Genomic DNA, 21,018 nt, shown 5'->3' with positions numbered 1-21,018 from the left:
ACTTCTAGTTTATTTTCAACCTTGAAGAATTATTTATAATATCTTGATTTATTCTGCTATAATACCACCAAACTGGCATTGTCAATGCTGTCCTGTGATTTATCACTAATGTAGCTTAGAAACTCAACAGTTATAGCATAGATTTTTCTACTTTTGAAGTAACTACAACCCACAGCTTCACAATTAATAAAGAGATTAATTCACACACGCAGTCACTCTCTCATTAATGTATTCAAATAAATGTACTCTCATTGTGCTAATTTTTCTATATCTGGTTTAGAACGAGCAGAAATCTGTAAGAAATGTTACGACACCCATAGACAAAATAACTGCGAGAAAGTGAGCTGTTATGTAGGAGCAATCGCACTGTGGACAGCGCCATGACATTTGCCTTAGCTCTGCACAAGCCAATCCGAGTTCGAGTTCAATTATTTTAAAATCACAAAGATAAAGAAATGCACTTAGAAATAAAATATCCCACATTTAATAGTTGAGCATATTTACAGTACAAACCTTGTCAGTGAACTATAAGGGGGGAAAACAAAGCAAAAAAAAATTTATAATCATCGTTCATTAATCAAGATTTTGATTTTAGGTCATATTTCCAGCCCTAAATGGTGTAGATTCCAGTGGCAATGATTTAACAAGGTTCATACAAATAAAATAATCAATCTGGTTAGGCACTGAGTCTGATGGGAGGGTCATTATTTCAGTAATAATCGACTTTCCCACCGCTTTGTTTGCAACAAAATCAGCTGCCCTAAGGTTGCTTTTGACTTACTATGCAGTGATTAGCGTAGAATATTTCCAGCTGAAAACTTCAAAAGGTTGTTGTTATTTTTACAAAAATCACTCTAGCTGCAAACAAAAGATAAAGGTATGACCAAACATAACTGAAAATGAAAATATTTTCTTTTCTATGACCTGGGAGGCGAAATTTTTCCGGAACCTATTTTTTTCCAACCAGACTGAATATTTTTACTGAGCTGTTGAAAGGTGAACAGCTGTAAAAATAAAGCATGCTGAACATGGAAATATTGTACACTATCGAAGCATCACTATCATTGAGACTGCAGAGCCCTTTTTCTTCCAAAAAGCACTTAAAATTACAACTAAAGGTGCATTAGGTGATCTGGGAAATGCTAACTTTAGCCTGCTATCATTGAAAGCATGTAATCCCACCCTCCCTATACAAATCTTCGTCCAAAGCCACACCTCCTCCAAAACACATGAAAGCGCATAGACCAGAAGCGAGACGACCAGAGGCAACGTTATTGGATTACATCATGTGTCATTCACCGGTGAGAAAACTTTACAGTACAGTGAGTACTACAATAACGAATGTAAACAACTGATTGCCTCCCATTCTCGCACTGTTTACAGCGTAAGTGAACAATCTGATGACGTATGATGTCTGCGTGAACAGGCTGCGCAGTGGAATGCAAACGAGACTGACAGGGAACACATGCTTGTATTTCATTCGGACCGAATGCAATGATTGAACGAACATTTTATGGTCCTACGCCTTCCACAGACAATATAAATTTATAAAAATACATTTAGGCCACTTAACATAATGATTGCTATATGAGGAGACTTTCAACCAGCATAACAAAAACATTTTCTGTAGAGAATCACCTATTGCACCTTTAAACTAAAAGATACTAAAAGGTTTTGGATACAGAATTGTTGATGTAGTTCAGAAAAGTAAAAGTAATTTCTTCATAAAACGAGTTATGACTTGTAAATTGACTGAGACATATAACCTGCTTATGTCAAGAAATATTGGAAGGAAAAAAAGACCTGCTGAGTGTGATTGACAATCTGCTTATTAAAGATGCTGTTCCACGTCAGTCTGCTCTGCATGGATGACTGCAAAGAAGCAGGGTTTGTTCCAACAATGTATCACTAAAACATTAAATGTAATTACCAAAGCCATGAACTCATAATGCCGGCATACAAGCATTATAACATATTGATTTCACAGGAAACAACGGTCATATTTATTTTAGCTTGTTCACTAAAAGCTGGCATCATTAAACATTCATCAATATGATTCATTATTCCAGTTTCCATGTTTAATATGCTCAGTAACCATGTGACTCTTTCATCTGCACAGTGGCACCATTTCAGTGAGAAACAATCATCTCTTTCTCTCAGATATTGATCTACAACAGGAAGAGCAAGAGCTGCTCCCATTTCTCTGAAAAACTGCCAGGAAACCACATAACCTTAAAAATTCATACTGAATATACCGGTATTGTAAAAGACAATAAATGATTTAAATGTTTATTTAGACTTGGATGAAAATAAAATGATTGGAATCATAGGCTAGTTCTTGGATTATCATGTCTGCCATAGATTCAATAGATAGAATAACATTTACATAATATTTTCCCCAAACACAACTCTAGAGTCTGAAGGCCCTAAAATTCTGTAAGAACATTTGCATTTTCAAGAGTTTATGTACTGTACTGGTCAACCACTAGCACAACAGTTAAAAGAAAAGAAAAAAAGACTACTAAGGACACTCATAATTAACTGGTTAAAAGTTTTTTTTTTTAAGTAATTTTTCAAGATATTTTAAAATGTTATCTGCATGGTTAAATAAATATACTACACATATAAAACTGCATCTTTGAGAAGAAAAAAAACATAAGTCGCGAATAAGTCGCATTTTATTAGATTGTGTAAATCAGGAAACTAGATAGGGGAAATTGAACTACGTTGACGTTCTCTTAATGTGTGCTTTCTTACATAAAAGTGTAAAAATTCTGAATAAATATAAAAAGAAAATCCTCAAATGACAATAATCGTGATTATAAATTTTGAGAAAAATATTCATGATTATCAGTTTAACCATTGTCGTGCAGCCCTACTCGTGACTGTAATTTAAATGAGTACAAAGACATTTTTAGTGGTCACAACTTCTCGAAAGAAGTAACGCAGACACTAGACAAGGGCAAACTTTCTAGTGCTCATGTGTCAAGCACATGTGTTCACGCACACTATCAAATGGAGTAGGCCTACGCTTTGAAAGGCTATTCGGCTATACGTAGCAAGTGTTCATGTGAAGTATACTTTCGGCTTAAAGTATGACTGTATAATTTATGATGTAGAACCCAATGAGAAAGTTTCTTGTATAGCTTATTTAACTCAAGCCAATAAAAGCTATTTTAAAGGGGTCCTATTATGCCCTTTTGAAGTCTTAATTTTGTTTTTGGGGTGTACTAGAATAAGTTTTTTTATGCTTGATTGTTCAAAAAACGCATAATTTTTCACATATTTTACATTATTACAGCAACTCTCTCCACAGTCTGTCTCGAAAGCACCGTCTGGGTCCTGATTCGATGAAGCCCCTCCTTCCGAAACACGAAATGTGCTGTGATTGGTTAGCTGGCCCAGTGTCGTGATGGGCACCGCTTAGCGTGTGTTTGGGAAATGTCCTGCCCTCCCTAACTGCAAGTTCTGCTGTAGTGTAAATATTAAGGATGGCGTCAATTTCAAACCAATTCAAGTCTGATTCAGACCCTGACAATGTTAATGAACAAGAGGATCTGTCATATGCCTGTCCTGTCTCGTGTAGCACATGTGGTGTTTTGTGTTCCTGTCTCTGTCTCGATCCCACCTTCCTTGTTATCTCATTATTGGTTTTATTTGCCCCACCTGTTGATCCCTCATTACCTGCCTGATTTGTCCCTTTTATAAGTTCCTTGGTGTTTGCAGTCTGTGTCGGATCGTTGTCTCGTATACGTCTCCTGTTTTCCCGTGACCCTCCGGTATGTTTGTTTTTGAAGTTGTTGTTTGGTTTTATATTATGTTTTTCACCCTTGTGGGTTCTTGTTTTACTTTGTTTCTTTTATTAAATAAATCACTATTCTTTTGCAATTGAGTCCTCACCTAGTTTTCTTTAGTTGTCACGTAACAGGATCATGCAAAACGGACTGCATACGCACGTTTCAGAGTGGTACGGTTTTTTGTAAATTTATTCGTGATATTTGACGGAAAACTAAGGTAATATAAACAGTAATCAGTAACAAAACCATGGTTTATTTTTCTAAGGAGCGGTGAACCATCTTACAAAGCGAGAGCTTACAAAAGCAACAGAAAACAAGCTTTTCTCCATAAAATGTGCAGCGCACAGATAAATGTTGTGGTTACAATGTTCAGGAACAGTGTAAAAAATTAATTTGAACCACTCTAAGTTTGTCCACTTTAAGAAGGCCAAACAAAGGGGCTTTGGAACCAGGGTGGGGGGGAAAGAGTCTCTTCGACATAGCAGCAGCAACATTCTTCATCTTCTCTAATTATGCAGCTCAACCAGACCTCTGCCTCCTTTTTTGCGTATTCCGTGGGCGTGGATTATTTAGATGCAGATTTAGGTGCAGATCTTTTTTATGCTCTAGCAGCGACATTACACAATAGATAAAGTAAAAAAAAAGTGGACCCCTTTAAAACAGCACTCGAAATTACCAAGGGAACTGATGGTGAACTAGCCTTCTGGATTGGCCTACAAATTGATGTAATGACTGAATAGCTTCACAGTCACGAACAGCTCCATTTGCAATTTTAGCAACAAGAAGACAGAACCTCTTTGTTCGATTTATCCTTGAACAAAGTGTGGTTAAAAAGTAAGCTTCTTTATCAGTGGTTCAAACAAACACTATCTGACCAGCTTCCTCGGGTGAGTGACACAGTTAGGAATGTTCAGGGTTGAAGACGAGACCATCGGGCCATGTTCTTGTCAGCGACGACAGGTCAGTTGGCTAACGGAGCGGTACTCTATTCAAAAGGAATGCACTAATATTTGCCCCATCCGTCAAGGCACACATTCAACACATCAGAGTTTCTGAAAGAGGAGGAATTCTTCAACTGATAGGGAGAGACTCATTTAATGTCAATAAACATGACACCACACGGTAGATTTTAGTTATTCAGCCATAGAGATTGCATTAAAATTGGGGTTGAAGGCTTGAAGCTTTACTCGTTTTGCTGATCATTGACCATAAAGTTATTTATTTCCGTCGGAAAATGAAACAACTCATTGGACCTGAATAGCAGAGGTTGACATGCGTCCAGGCAAAATGCACATTGTTGTGCACATTAGATGAAAAGCTCCCAAAAAAGACCTGAGTTTTAATTCAATTTTCCTTTCGACAGGGTGAATTAGGGTCTTCTGGGACTTTTTGCACTTTCGACTTCTCCAATTTACTGTGATCAGATCTAAAGTGTCCCAGATTACCCTAATTCACCCTACATTTGCCATAACGGTCCCTGCTGATCAGCCACTTTAACTTTAACATCTCTAAAACAAGCTGCAGAGTGCAAACCACTGCACATTCACAACTGCTCCTACACTTCAAAACCCCTAAGAGGCAATGAACAGGGTTATGCATTCACCAGAGACCATTTTGTACCAGAGACGATTACTCTTTCTCCGTTCTTTATTCATTGCCTGTAAACTCCAAGTCAATGTTGTTATTACCAAATCAGACATGACTGTGTGAGAATGGGGGTTAGATTACAGCATAAATACCAGAGGAAAGAGGGACCCCCCTTCCAGACTCTGAGCTCGCACCGTCATATGGTCCTCATCAGGGCTCTCGCTGAGATTTATATACTGCACGAGGTACGTTAATGCTGCTGTTATCAGCTAAGCACGTTGTGTTTAGATTGAGGCAAGAAAAGATGATCAATGCGTCTGTGGTATCGTGAGGAGTTTTTTAAACACGCTCCCACCTGGACGAATCCCTCTGGCACTGCTAATTAAAATTTCCCTGAAAAGTCTGACAGGGAAAAAGGAAGAGGCAGAGCATAAGGGGGCGTCTTTTGTTTCCCTTTCACTCGGTTTCAATCCCAAGTCCGCAGAGCCTGTGAATAATGACAGAGGGTTTGTATCCAGGTTGGGGGCTGTGGGGTGGAGGGAAAAGTTGTACCCTGTTGAGCTGCTTCTGAGCCTTTCATGAACTGTGGAACTTGGCCTGTCACATATCGCAGCAGCTGCACGCTCCCCACACAATATACCCACGATTCCATGCTCCCATAGTGCTGACTGGACAGGCCAGATGGAACCAATTTTTAAGGCCTTTTCAGTCTCTGTCTTTCCTGACTTTCAGCTGTTTACAGTTCTTTTTGTTTTCCAAGTCACTAGCAAAAGGAGAGATTCACACATTGCGGAAACTGCGGAAGGCTGCTCATAAAGTGACATGCAGGAAACTAAAAATTAGAGGCAAATGGATCTTATTTGATTTCAGAGCTCCTTTGTAATTGATGGCTTTTACAGTGTTTCTTAAACATACAAATTGTTGGGTTTCTTCAATTCGTATATGACTTTCAATCAAAACTGTAATGCAAAACCATATTTGTCCTAATAGCCTTCTACTATACGAACACTAAAAATAGAAACATGTGTATGGAATCATGAGTGCATTCGGTTCAAAAGACTCAAAGCAGTCATTTTCCTTAAACAACTCAGTACACTGTTCTTATCAGGATTTACAATATTGTCCTTTATCAGGCAGACTGAAGACAGAACGGCTGCCCACATTGAGCCATAAAACGTATAGGTCCTATGAAATCCCAGTCATAAATACTTTTTTTGTGCAGCACACATTTTTGAAGAAAATTTGCAGATCTTCTTCATAGAACAAATCATAGTTAACATATGCGTCAAGCTCCAAAACAACAAAATAAGACAAACAAATGCAAAAGTAGCATGATATTAGTCTACATGATTGTATTTCAGGCCATATCATAACTTTGTGTAAGAAACAAGACTTAAAGGTTCACTATGTAAGTTTTGCCGCTCTAGAGGTTAATAAACAAAACCGCATGCGTCGTGCGGAAGAACTGCTCTCTGTTTATGTATGACAAGTCACAAAACAAAAGTTAGTGTGCCGTGGTTGTCGAGGCAAAAACTCTGACTCGACGCCTCGTTAAATTCCTATGACGCGCACTATACGCGCAGGGATCTATACTATAGCGCGTGATACATTTTGAATTTAGTTGGAGCAATGGCGGAGAGTAAAGATGTCCATGGCATAAACGGCAGAGATTGTCTAAAGTTTGGGATCATTACATAGGCCTACTTAAAAAGGAAGAGAACAAGGTGCAATGTGTCTACTGCAAAGTAGACCTGGCATACCACAACAGTACGACTTCAATGATTCATCATCTGAACCGAAAACATCCACTCCATGCTGTTTCACCAAGCGTCGCTGAAACAAGGTAAACTAATGGTGTTCACACCGAACGCGGATAGAGCGTCAAATACGCGTTTATCGCGTCTAGTTAGACGCTTGAACATTCGCTCGAGTTCAAATTTTTCAGCTTGCGCGGAAGACGTTCGCGGCAAACGCGTAGCCCAATTCGCGTCAGTTGACTTTGTATGTAATCTATCGCGCAAATAATTAAATTTGTGTTAGGTGTGAACACACCATAAGCCTATGGTACATTGATGTTCACTGGTTTTAATCCCATACTGTATTTGTAGCGATGTCGTGATGCGGTTTGACTAGATATGATGTTTAGCTTTGATGTTTTTAAGTAGTAAACGTATTCACGTTCAATTGCAAGAGAGTATAGCCTAAAAAAGAACCCCTTCACACACACGCACGCACGCACGCACGCACGCACCCTCGTCTCTCTCACGCGCCAGTCAGATCAATTGCGGCAATGCATCACATATGCTTAAACTTTTATGTAGCCAGTGCCACGCAACAATAATTTCAGCATGCATTCACTGTATACACCGCGACGTGATGGAGGAACAAATATTGTATTGCAGTCTTTGCGAGACCTTGTTTGTATGTCACGTCTTCCAAATAGTTACAGACAACAACAAAAAATGAAATTCCCCAGCCTGCTTTTCCAAATCCACTCGTACTTTTGGGGAAGACATTTTAATCGGCTACCAAAGTAATTGAGCATAGAACATTGTTGGCACTTATACTAAATGGGTAAAAATTGCAATAAATAGGCTTAGTTTTGGAGCCAAATGTTGGAGTTGGAATAAATACCAGTTTTTTTGTGTTTTTTTATAAATAAAAGCCAAATGCTTGATCATTTTACAGCCACATCATTTTCATTATGCATTATTTGTTTTGGTTGTTTTAAAACACAAAAACAATGTTTTATCCGATTACTCGATTAATCGATCAAGTGCTAGATTAATCTATTACAAAAAGAATCGATAGCTGCAGCCCTAGGTGGCTGGTTGTTGCCAATATAAAAATATAATTTATATTCATAATTATATTTATTTTACTAATTATTTAATCAAATCAAATGAACCCATAAAATAAACAGACATACTTTACAACTTCTTGATTCTGTAATATTATTACAGTATTTTTAACAAATAAAGAAATTGTTAAAAAAAATATTAATAAAAAGGCGGTAAACACACTGTACAGGACATTCAGAAATCTTGTAAGTTTGTCTGCACTGGGAATCCTATTTTTTTTCAGTAAAAATTACATAAATATGACATAGGGGGCACCTGAAAATAGCATAGCTTGAAATCAAGGGTTTAAGGTTTGTCGATCGTGCGTATTCCTGTCCGCATTCAATTCGCATGGACAGACAGTCAGAGTAACACGTTTGTATGAAACATAAAAACTTTGGCCGTGGCGATATATCGGTCGACCACTAGTAAAAGAAAATGTCACGATGAAACAGAATTAATCTAGCGACAAATCTTGGTTACACTTTAGATTAGGTTTCAATTAGGGGTGGGAATTGGCAAAAATGTGACGATTCGATAGTATTGCGATATTTGAGCCACGATTCAATATTATTGCGATTCTTAACATATTGCGATACAGCAAGTATTGCGATTCGATTCTACAATATATTGCGATTCATGCCCCCCATATAATTCAAAGGCATTACAAAAAATAGAGGAAAATAAGACTCAACTCACTTCAAATGTCACATTTAATTCTGTGAACATTATCTTCTACACATTAACTGAACTGCAAAAACTTTTATATATAATTCCACAAAATCAGCTTATCATTGAATGGCACAGCTTTTTAAATATCTAAATGTACACTCTTAAAATCAGTCAATCAAGCATTATATTATGATAATCAAGCATTAGCCTATTTAATGATAGAACTTCAGTAATTAGAACTAAAACTTGATAATCATGCATGAATGCATATTTGTCATTTTAACTGAACTTAAACTGAACTGGTGGTGCTTCCGATATTGTTGGTCATTCAGTGTTTCTGTAAAAAAAAAGTAAGATAATAGTAATTATTATTCAAAGATAATCCTACTACTAATTCTACTACTAATAATGACAATATACAACTATAGTCTATAAAAAAATATAATATAGGCCTACAACACGAGCTGCTTGGTTCATGAATGTAAATCATTTGACAGCATTCGTTTGCTCTGATTTGCTGAAATTAAAACAGGCATGGGTGCCATCCAATAAGATTGCCGTTTGCGCTGAATAATACCAGATGAACTCAGTTCTTTTGACAGGAAAATACAAACAAGAAATCGTTTACATGTAGCGCGTCGATTTTGCGTGGTATAATGTAACTCTCTCTCGCTCTCTTTGCGTGCGTGCGTGAGAGAAACGCGCCGTTGAGTCGCGCGCCTTCACACTAGAGTACGGTGCTGGGTCACACCAAAGCCCGTCTGGTCACACACAGAATGATCGCTTGACGGAGTGACGGAGAGCGAAAGTCTCAAGCGCTCAGTCAGTGTTCAGCGAGTGGAAATATATCTATGCTAAACTTACACTTGGATCTACATTTTCATTTGAATTTCCGGTTGAATGCACGACAACAAAGCACCGCAACAAGCGCTTCCTTGTGGATGTAATACGCAAATGTAAATTATCAGAGTATACTCCGAGAAAACCCGGAAGTAAAACAGATAATTTTATAATTAAATATTGCGATACTTTGCGCTACTGTATCGATATAATTGCGGGCGCAATATATCGCGATACTGAACAGAATCGATTTTTTCCCCCACCACTAGTTTCAATTCCCACTATTAACTGTGACTTTTGCCTCAATAAACTTCGGCTTATCTAAAAATTTAGGGCGGGGACTCGGTTCTATCCATCGGTTTGATTGGATTTTGAGATGTGGCCATTGCACTCAAAAATGAATGAGGGCTTGCAGTTGAGTTTAAGCAGACTAAATGATTGGACATGTACTGCATGAATACATCACCACCAGAAACAAGTTGTTTTCACAGGAAGATCAAGTTGACATTTTGATTTAATATTAATGGTCGAAATATACAAAAAAAGTAAGTTAATAAGTCAAAAATACTTAATATTTAATTCAGCAAGGACATATTAACTTTACCTTTAAACAACCACCCATTTGAGGAATGTAAGGAAAACAGACTTTTATGCATTGATGCATCAGACTTGCATCATAGTCTATTGTGTTTGATAGCTTACAGAGTAGAATCTCAGACAGAGACTTGGAGGATGTTACACAATAACAAGACAAAAAACTACCTTATCTCCCATAAGAATAACACTGACTCATGTAAACTTAGTATAATCACAACCTTGTTGGATTGACAGGTGGCAGGTGCTGTTTCTGTGTAATACCAATGACACACAACATTACACTAAGTTCCTTGTTATAACTCCCAACCCTAGACTGAAAAAGTTATTTAAGGACAGATAATAAAATCATCCCTTAGACAAGGGATGATAGTAAAGTGTTTTATTAAGGCCTAGATAGGACACATTTTGAAGCACATTGTGTAATCTGAAGGTCAACCATCCAACAAATAATGCAAGTCACAACGCGTTGCCTTTTTAAAGTGTCTAAAAATGACAGGTGTGTCAAAACGAAAACAACAATGCACAGTCTTTTAAAGGCAATCATGTCCATTCAATGTACCACATTGAAAAGGATTTTACAAGTTAAATTGCTCTTTTGTTATAGTGCTTGCTCTCATGGATGAATCGCTTTCATACATCCTTAGAAAAAATGCAATCACAAAGTATAACAATTACTATTATCAAACTACTAAATTAAAAGATAAAAGTCCATAAGCAAAACAGCTCTGCATCTCGATAAGACAAGATACTGAATCTGGGAAGAAAGTGCATAAATGCACAATTTTGCATGTAATACTGCATTGCATTTTTTGACACATGAGATCCAGTGTAATAAGAGTCCTTGCATCACTGTTATTACAGCTGACAGTTTGTGGACGAAATCACATTCACACTGGAATGACAAGCTATGGATCAACTAGCCTACAGCTTAACACTATGAAAAGGTTTGATACACATTATAGCGGCAGGGCTGTGAATTTTGTTCAAGGTTTGGTGACATCCCACCCTTATCCATATTGCGCAAGCACTGGACAGAGAACAGAGCGGCTCCCATGGTTAAGCTGACAATTCAGACCAATGAGAAGGAAGGGTCATTGTTCCAATAGCACAATAGACCGTCTGTTCAGAAAGTTCAGGGAAAAAGGGCTTGCAGCTGCAGTAACTGCCAAAGCTGAAAGCAGGGGGCACTATATACTTGTGATCTACAGTGATCATGTAACATTCATGTGTACATGTCAGTGGGTGTGCTCAAATAAGTGCATGATTTTAGTGGGAACAACTGATGTGCCATTAAGGAAGAACTCATTTGCTGTCAATCCTCTCTCATTCAACATTTAGCCTACATTATATTTGTATTTAAGCATTTAGCAGATGTTTTTATCCAAAGTGACTTATGTTGTATTCAAGGTAGGCTAATACATTGTTTGTAATCAACATGCATTCCCTGGGAATTGAACCCATGACCTTGGCATTGCTCAACTGTTTGAGCAAGCTGCTACATACAATACTCAACAGTATTTTGGCCACTAAACAAATCCATAAACTTTTTGAGCTCTTTCAGGGAAATTTTAAAATTAGACTTGACCTTGGGGCACCAAACTATTCCTCAAATAAAATAAAACTAATAAAAAAAACTCAGCCTATTAAACGTTTGAGTAAACAACCAACATTCATACGAGTTGGGAAATTACCAAATAAGGTAAACACATTTAACGTAATACCGTTTCAACCACATTTTTAAGAAAAGTCATGTTCTGAACCACAATTACATTTTACATCTACTATTTACTTTGACGGTGACTTAAACCAAGTGAGTTACGTTAGCATTTATGGGCATCATGTTTTGAGCATTTTGAGGTGCCACGCGCCTATCATTTTGCTCCAATGATGCTCAAAAAAGCTTTCTATAAAGGAAGCGAACTAGGTTTTGACACACAGCCTTTGTTTGCGATTGACTGTGCTCATTTTCATACAATGTAACGTTAACCCCGCTAGAATGAGATAAAAGTTTTACCTGAACGAAACGTCCCGCTGATCGTGCCATTTTGTTCAGCGTCTCACAAACACACTTAGCGATTGCAAAAAAAGCATCGATTTGCCGGTTCTACCTGGAACTTTTCCCTAAACTTCCAGGCATGTCCTTTCAAGCGGGGTAAATCCCTCCCTACTTGAGAACTCTCTCTTGGCAGAAGGCTGAGCTAGTTGCCAAGGAGACGGATTGTTTTGCCCCCCACTCGCAGCTCCAGGTTCTCGCGCTCGCAGCTTCCCACACGAAACTAAACTCTCTTCTCAAGAGCCACATGGATCTGAACTTTACACGCTGCAATGGCAAATTAAGCAGGGTTAAAATAAATACCTTTCACATTTCACACAAAACTATTTTGCCTGATAGTTCCTTCACCCTTCCACAGGAAAAAAACAGCCAAGAATAGCTCCTTATTTGGGGGTTTGTTTGTTTTTTGTTGCTTTGATTATCGCTTGCTGTTTAGTGTTTAAAGCCGTTGTATGCCAGAAACAGCGTTTGTTAATTTAAGGTTTTTCACAACCGGCAACATTTAGCCTACAAAATCTGCTTTCTGATCATGTGAAGAATAGGCTACTTCATAGTGAGAAACATTTATTGGTTGATTTTCTTGCTGCTATGGGTTTAATTTTTACCGATTACTTAAAAAGCTTTACAAATTCTGTGGAGTCATCCATGATTTACCATTATCCATATGTTCAGTTTCTCAGCAGCAGAGGACAAGCATAACACATTGCAAACAGCTGTCTAAACTGTGGTATTCAATCACATGTAGGCCTATGTGAAGTATAAGTTCGAGAACAAACAGACAAAGAACCTTTGAAAGCGTACTTGGGGACAAGACTGATGAGAAAGCTACATTAAGTATAGATAGGCTACATAGACTTTATTAAGTTTGTGACATTTTATTAAAAAACAGCTGTTGAGTGACTTAAGTTGACAGACAGTTGTCAAACTATCAAACACAACTTTAGAATATCTACAGAACAAACCAAGCCTGCCAACTTTTTCACATCAGGTCTAACTGGAGAAAAAAGTAAAATGTCAAATTTTGCACAATCTGAATATCACTTTTTAAACTGATCCTCCAAGTTCTGTCAAAAGGTTTGATGTTTTAAAAGCAGTCTCTGTTGGACTGAAAGTTGTGCAAGCAACCTGCTGCCAAATAAGCAACCGCAATAAGAAGCAGGGATCTGTGGTTGACAAAAGCTGTATGATGACAACTTTCTCTGGAACCCTTTCAAATTGTACCAATACCTAATCAGAAATGTGGTATCTGGTGTGTTGAAACACACTGTGGGAGTTTATCCTCAAATCTGTATTAAATTGCTGATATAATAGCTCAGGGACAGTTACGCCACAGATCATCACTTCATTCGTTTCCAAGAACAGTCATTCACTCCAGGTGTTTTGAGAGGGAAATAATTCTAGTGTTGGGTCAGTCCAAATACTGAATTGGACCAGACTCTATAAGGAAATACATAAATGTATTTTTATTGCAAAACCTTGAGAGACAATAAACCTGCTGAAACTAGTGTTTCTACTGCACAACCATATTATTATGAATAAGACAGATGAAATTTGGTACACTGTATATTTCCTAAGGTCATATCTTAGCCTGTCATGTTCTCACGTTTCAAGCGAGCATTCACTATATTTAACCTTGCATCCTGATTTTTTTCAAGAACACCATGAGGCCCAGACTAAACATCTCCCATGGTAGAGGATGCCTGTTACGGCGATCATGACACCAAAATATGTGCCTGGAAATGTTTGCTATGGACTAATCTAAAAGCCAAACAGCCCTTTTTCTAATCATTGCTGCTGTGTTGCAGTCTTGACCCAATCGAAACATAATGCATTCTCGATATGGCCCCAGCAGTTGGAACCACAAAACGAGGCAGATTTTGTGGTTCCTTTAATTTTGTTGTTTTGTGCAGAAAAAAAAAATCCACAACTTCTCCAAAAATTAAAATTCTGTCATCATTTACTCACCCAAAAGTTGTTCCAAACCTGAGTTTCTTTCTTCTGCTGAACAAAAAATAAGATATTTTGAAGAAAATGGATAACCAAACAGTTGACTCCATTGACTTACATACGGAAAAAATGCATACATTCTTCAAAATACCTTCTTTGTGTTCAGCAGAAGAAAGAATGGTTTGAAACGGGTGAGTAAATGATGACAGAGTTTTCCTTTTTGGGTGAACTATCCCTTTAAGTGATTAAACCAAGGGTATAATGAATCATTCTGTTGTTTTTTAACTAATTTCTGATGGATTAATACTGCAAAGCATTACCAGGGCACTTGCACCTTTCAACTATTATACAATGAGATTAACATGTCACATTGCCATGATGGAAAACATAATAACTATTTGGTTTATAAGGTATTTCCTTACGTCTCTGTATTTATTTTCAAATACTCTTACATTTCTAGTAGCAAGTCAATTACAAGTCAAAAGTACAATTTACACCTGTTAAAGTAGTTATAAAAAACATTATGCCAGAGCTGTTAAATTGTTTCCCCTTCTTTGAACACATTTGTAAGGGCTTCATCATTAGTCATGTTCAGCAAAACCCACAAAATTTCCAAAATAAAACAGTATCCATTTGCAACAGCCCTAAAAGTTTAACACACCCTTACCGCAAAACATTCCTGTCACAATCATTCTGTTCAGGCATTTGAAAATACAAAGCAGAATATTGTAGTCTATATTAAATGTAATGCCAATGCTCAGAATAAGTTCAAATGTTTTGTATTATGGGTCATTCTGTGACGGGAGCCTTTAGTCCCCCATGTAACCTACATGTGAGTAAAAATGTATATATATATATATATATATATATATATATATATATATATACAGTGTTTCCTCTAGGATTTTTTCCAGCCGTGGTGGCAGGCCCATTTCGCCAGGGGGAGGGGGCGTGGCCCATTTCGTGATATTCCCATTGATAAGGGGGCCACGCCCCCTTATCCTAGGTGTTTAAACCTCCCCTAAGCATTATAACATGAAAGGCGTCAATAAGAGCGGCAAAGCGATTATGCGCATCCCGTGCGCAGAGTGATGCACTTGAAGCAACGCAAAGTCACAGCGCGCAGCGCTTCGCATTGAAAAGTTCAAAGCACAAAGCGAAGAGATTATATCTATCTATGTTTATTGTTTTATATCTATGCAACAGTTTATTGAGCCTTCTCTTTTAACAGTTTTAAATTTCAGTTAACTTACAGTGCGCATGAAGAACAATTCATAGTGCTCTCTACTCTAGTGCTGTAGCCTAGTAACAGACACCCGGGAGAAAGGAATATGATTTAGAAAGCGCTATAAACTCCAGCAAGATAAAGTAATTTTATGCAAACCATAGACCTTTATCTACAAATAAAGTAAAATAATGGGAACATTGATCTTGAAGAGAGTGTCGTCGTGTTACTGTCGTAACCGAACGCGACGCGCTGTTTGAATGCTGAATGGAGAATGACTGAGGAGAGATGAGTTTCCATTAACTTTAACTTAACGACTTAAATATACATTTTTACCTCACATTATGCTATTGAATGACTTTAGAAGTCTTGGAATATAGTGCGAAAACGTTATGGTGCTTTACAATGTTTTGTATGCCTTTAGTGGGGCTTAACAATAACACACACAATATCTGACCGAGAAGCTGCAGCCGTGGCGGGATGATTTTAGGTGTGGCGGCCCGCCACGGCAGAATGAATGTAGCGGAAACACTGTATATATATATATATATATATATATATATATATAATCAGTATCTGTTTTTCAATAAAAACATATTTACTCACAGAAGCAAAACTGTGTAAGATAATAAAACATTTTTTTTTTATAAAATAAATCTAATATATATATATATATATATATAGAGAGAGAGAGAGAGAGAGAGAGAGAGAGAGAGATATTAGATAGATAATATTTTTTTGTAATTGCATGAACTTGAGCATAAGCAAGAAAAAAATTTAACTGTCAACATAGTTACCATAAACTGTTATCTTTAATTGTATCCTAGCTAGCATTATCCTAAAATGTATTATTATTTACTATATATTATAATTTAGCTTATTATGTATTATTTTGATTGCGATAATAACACTTAAACATAATATTAATATGTCTGACAAAATGTTTAAAAATGCACATATATTTTGACATCACTATAAACCATTGTTTTATGAGTTTCTTGCAATGTTGCAGTGACAAGAATTATATTTTGAACAAGGACACACCAAAAAGATTTGAAGAACATTTGAGATAGATCTGTCAAGGAACCATGATAAGGCAGAGGGAAAGGACAGTCAAAGACAGCCTTGAGGGAGGCAGAGACACAGAGAGAGGAACAGAGAGAGCTGCTTTGGCCCTGGGGGACAGACACAAACATGATGGTGTTATTTAAGTGTAAAAACGGTAAACTGTTGCTGTTTTTTTATTTTTATTTTTTTATTTCAGATTTTACTAGCAGTACTAGTAATAGCAAAACTCAACCAATGAGCATAAAATAATTAATTTTTGGAAAAAATTCATAATGATAACTGTGAAAACAACGATTCAGAGGCACAGAATTCGTATTCTTGGTGATTTTAGAAGGTTTAAGAGCGCCTCCTTGTTTCTGCATCACAGTAAAACACCACAGAGGAGTTTATGAATCTCTTATGCACATGATGAAATATCCATTCTGATTATTACTGTGCTCTCATAAGCGTGTGTATTATAGCCGATATATCTGTTATGATGAAGGAAATTGTCTCGCCTTTGTTCTGGCGACTTCAAAACACATTTGAGTCTCTTGTCAATTTGAATTGCTTAGGCCTACATCAAAACGCATGCCATCTTTTCTGTAATTTATGCCATTATTATTATTATTTTACTTTTCCCACTGTATTTGTTCTGTCATTGTGCTTTTCTTTCTGTCTCTGCAGACTAGTTAGGTCATTTACAATCAGTTTTAGCATTAATGACATTTGTGAGATTTTTTTCATCCAATTTACAAAACAAGCAATTCAAAAGAGTTACGCACAGGAGCAGCGAACATAAAGGAGGCAGTCAGATAAAGAAATCCATACCTTTTCGGGGTAAGTGACGCTTGCGTTGCCAAGGTTACCTTTTCACATATCCATGCTGTGAGTTTGCGTAAGTTAGTTTTCAGTGGAGTGCGCGCTGAATTGTCTGTCCCATGACTTTTGGCTGGGAGGAGGAGGTAGCGCAGGAAATGATGAGAAATGTGATATGCACTCTGTGTAACGCTATTTCACGTTGTCTTGCTCGTTTATGAGGTAAATACTTTCGGTTAAAGTAATACGCTCAGCTTTTCAGCAAAACAGTTTAAATTAACAGTTTACTGTTTATTATTTTAAAAGTGTATTTTACTTGCATATCTGGATGTACAGTCAGTGAGCATATGAAAATTTTCCTAACATCAGGACTAAAATAGCTTTCAGCTGACTCAATTGTATTATCCTTTTTAATACTAAAGATAACTGCGCGTTTAATAATAAATGAATCCAGGGCTAATGTAAAAAGACTTGAAAACAGCGCCTCCTGTGGATTAAAAGTACCATTACCATCAACCGGAACTACGTCATTTGAGCAGCGGGTTTGCCAACGCTGATGTGATATGGCAGGAACAAACTGAGTCTGACACAGGAAACCATAGTTCACCTATTAAGAGAACTGTAATGTAAATCAAAATGTCAAAACAGCTCTCTCTGTTAAATCATGTACCTGAACATTTCAATTATTATATATACACATATTAATGACAAAGAGTATAATTTTGAAATCTTCAAAGAATGTGCCATGGAAAGTACTGTCCATCAAGAGTGGTAAAAACAAAAACAAAAAAAAGAATTGAATATTTTTACACCATGAATCAGGAACCTGAATCTACACAAAGCTAGAGAAGAACTGACCTGGGAAGTTAGTCATTAAATAGCATATTATTGGGGGACAATGACAAAACACATCCACAGATTATTATTTACAAATAATAGTTGACAGTAAACTGCAAGGTAAGAAAGAGAAGAGCGAGAGAGGGGAATTTTACTATGTACAATAAACTACTAAAGACTGGATATCAATATTTTGGGTTTAGTATCAATTCTGACATTTATAAAAAAACATTTTGTGAATAAATGCATCAGCAAATTTTTTGAGGAAATTGGCACTTCTATCCCCATATCAAATTCGGTGTGACTGGACTGCAGTAGAAGTAAACTTTTTTTGTTGCTAATTTTAGAGTGCATGATTTCAAAATGCAGGAACACAGTGATAATTAATGCAAGTGATAATTAATGCAAACAGTCTGTATAACAAGCAAGACTAATAATAAACAAGGTTTTGTCGCATGCATTGGTCAAGACGACAAACCTACACACACCAAAAAGAGATGTACACACTGGGGTCACTGGGGGCTGCTCAGACATCATGGAGAAGACCCAGCCTTCAGCACAGTACCAGAACCCACATGTAACAGTCCAGACTGTGAATGCTTTTAGCTGAGAACCACGTGACGGTCAAAGACAGACTTGCGCTGTTCTTGGACCTGCCTCCTCCAGCGCTGCTGAGCATGCTCTACTTTGTTGAGCATGTTGGAGCGAGAGCGAGAACGGGAAAGCACATCATGGGCATTGGCGAAGGGCTGTTGGTCCTTTTAACAAAAGAGTGTAATGTTATCACATTATTTCTACTTTATACCATATGCCTATAATTAAAAACACAAACCACCAGTTTCGCAGACAAGGCTTAAGCCTGGTCCTGGACTAAAATGCATGCTTGAGCTGTTTTAACTCAAAGCAACTTGCACTGGGATATCTTAAAATATGTTGGTGGAATTGTTTTGTCTCAAGATGCACATCAGTAATGTGTTTTTTTTCCTACGGCATGTTTATTAAAGCAAAGCTACTTAGATGTCCTAATTAAACTAAATCTATTTCATTATACTCATCCATCATCACAAGATTTTCATCCAAACTACCAACATTTACAACTAAAATTTAATCTTGTATCCATAAAGAAGTAACAAAACACTTACCCCAACATCGTCCTCACTCTGAATGAGCTGTGAATGGCCAAACAGCCTTCTCTTCAAAATAGGCTCCAACAGTGTCAGATAGACCATATACAACAGCAGAAGGCCCAGAATAGAGAGATATATTATAATGGTGACCTGTAAAAAAACAAAAATGAAAGATAATTATTAAGCTAATATTTAAACAAACTTTTTATATGGTATCTATCATATAAAGGCATTGAACTTACTTTGATGGTTCCAGAGCTCCTTTCCTCATATTTGCATTCACAACGTAAACAGTAAGCCTCCACATCCTTGCCTTCAACAGGCATCGGCTCCACCACATGAAGGCAATTGCTGTGCAAATGATTATATTTGAGGCGTTATGGATCAGTGGCTAGAGAGTCATGTAGTTCTTTACAGAAAGTATTGTAGTCTCTTATTAAGCTTAGTAAATCATTTACCAGTCCTTCAAGGAAACGTTTTGATTGTAGATCTGCCCATCAATCTCCTTATAGGGTGGACAGATACATTTGCACCTGATGTCTTCTGAATTCTGAGAAAAGTGACCACAGATACACAAGCTTATATATTTACACCAATGAATGTAATGAAACCAACTACTGGCGCACTCGGTCTACCATACTTCTGTCAGATTGGAAATCATTTTACATGGTTTGCAATCAGAAAGTGTTGATTTCAGATTCCGAGTTTATCACGCTTTTAATTCGCAGAAACATTGAAACATGCTAACGGCTAGTTAGCTCTGCCAACAAAACAATATGAATGTTGTTTGTCCCAACAACAAAATTAATTTCGTTAATGTATTAAAATACAGTGATACATATCCTAATTTACCTTAGCTTCTGATGTTTGTGCATATAATATCAGCAGAAAACACACTAGCGATGAAAACGTCAACATATTGACAGCGCATCTTGGGGTCACTCGATTCATCTTTTTCGCTTCCGCTTAAGACAATGTTGTCAAATAATGAAGAGAGATGTCACAGAATAACGAGTAAATGTTCCTTTAGTAACGCATGCAATGGCTAGAAGACTTTTGCTCCAATTAAACGTCAACAAAACAAAGCTTGAGGGCTGGACTCTGTCTGACACATCAGCTGACCATTAGCAGCCGGTCCGCACATTACCACTTTCCCTGCGGAAACATGTGAGTGGGAACCATTCTTCCTTACCCAAGCGCTGGCAGCGGCAGCTACCGGAAGTTGTCTGGCAGCTGCCAGAGTTTGTGTCAGGTGCCACGGGAGTTTGTCGCCGTTTCTGCTGTTTACTCGGTAAAAACTAAACTGTTTTGAAAGACTTGATGGTGCATTCACATCACGTTGTAGCCATGCTACACAGCTTTCCATAAAACACTCATATCATCATGTTAGGTTAGTCAGGTGTTTCCTCTGTGGTCATGACCCAGTAGCCTACCAAGGATAAAGGGGTCATGAACTGAGAAATCAAATGGCAAATATATATATATTTTTTTTTTGTGCATTATAGCTACAAAAGAAAAATAAATGAATCACAGTAATTTATTTTAACCTACTGATCCTGAAATGTTATATTAGATATTATTAAAACCAATAATTAAAGAAAAGTCTGATCTCTCCAAGAACCCCTGGAGT

General features: G+C 37.3%; 2 protein-coding genes across 5 annotated transcripts in view; both read right to left on the bottom strand.

Moving 5' to 3' along the window:
* dennd2b (DENN domain containing 2B) overlaps positions 1-17,565 on the bottom strand; it is a 70,645-nt gene extending 53,080 nt beyond the window's left edge. For 2 of the 4 annotated variants that reach the window (XM_056267346.1, XM_056267348.1), the window contains exon 1: positions 17,437-17,565. The gene's annotated coding sequence lies outside the window, so the exon portion shown is untranslated. Of the gene's footprint in view, positions 1-12,347; positions 12,599-17,436 lie in introns of those variants that run through there. The other 2 variants (XM_056267345.1, XM_056267347.1) reach the window with 2 other exon arrangements.
* A 456-nt stretch (positions 17,566-18,021) lies between these two features.
* On the bottom strand, positions 18,022-20,537 carry tmem9b (TMEM9 domain family, member B). The gene is made up of 5 exons (XM_056267354.1): positions 20,241-20,537; positions 19,847-19,938; positions 19,631-19,739; positions 19,404-19,538; positions 18,022-19,019 (listed from the first exon to the last, which is right to left on the bottom strand). The coding sequence occupies exons 1-5, from the start codon at positions 20,337-20,339 to the stop codon at positions 18,864-18,866; spliced, it is 591 nt and encodes a 196-aa protein (XP_056123329.1). The 5' UTR covers positions 20,340-20,537; the 3' UTR covers positions 18,022-18,863.
* Positions 20,538-21,018: the final 481 nt, after the last annotated feature.

This window comes from Rhinichthys klamathensis, unplaced genomic scaffold (assembly GCF_029890125.1).
Source record: "Rhinichthys klamathensis goyatoka isolate OS25496 unplaced genomic scaffold, OSU_Roscu_1.1 h1tg000258l_1, whole genome shotgun sequence".
Taxonomy (NCBI): Eukaryota; Metazoa; Chordata; class Actinopteri; order Cypriniformes; family Leuciscidae; genus Rhinichthys; species Rhinichthys klamathensis.
Note: the sequence above shows the minus strand (reverse complement) of the source record. Positions and strands in the feature narration are given on the sequence as shown.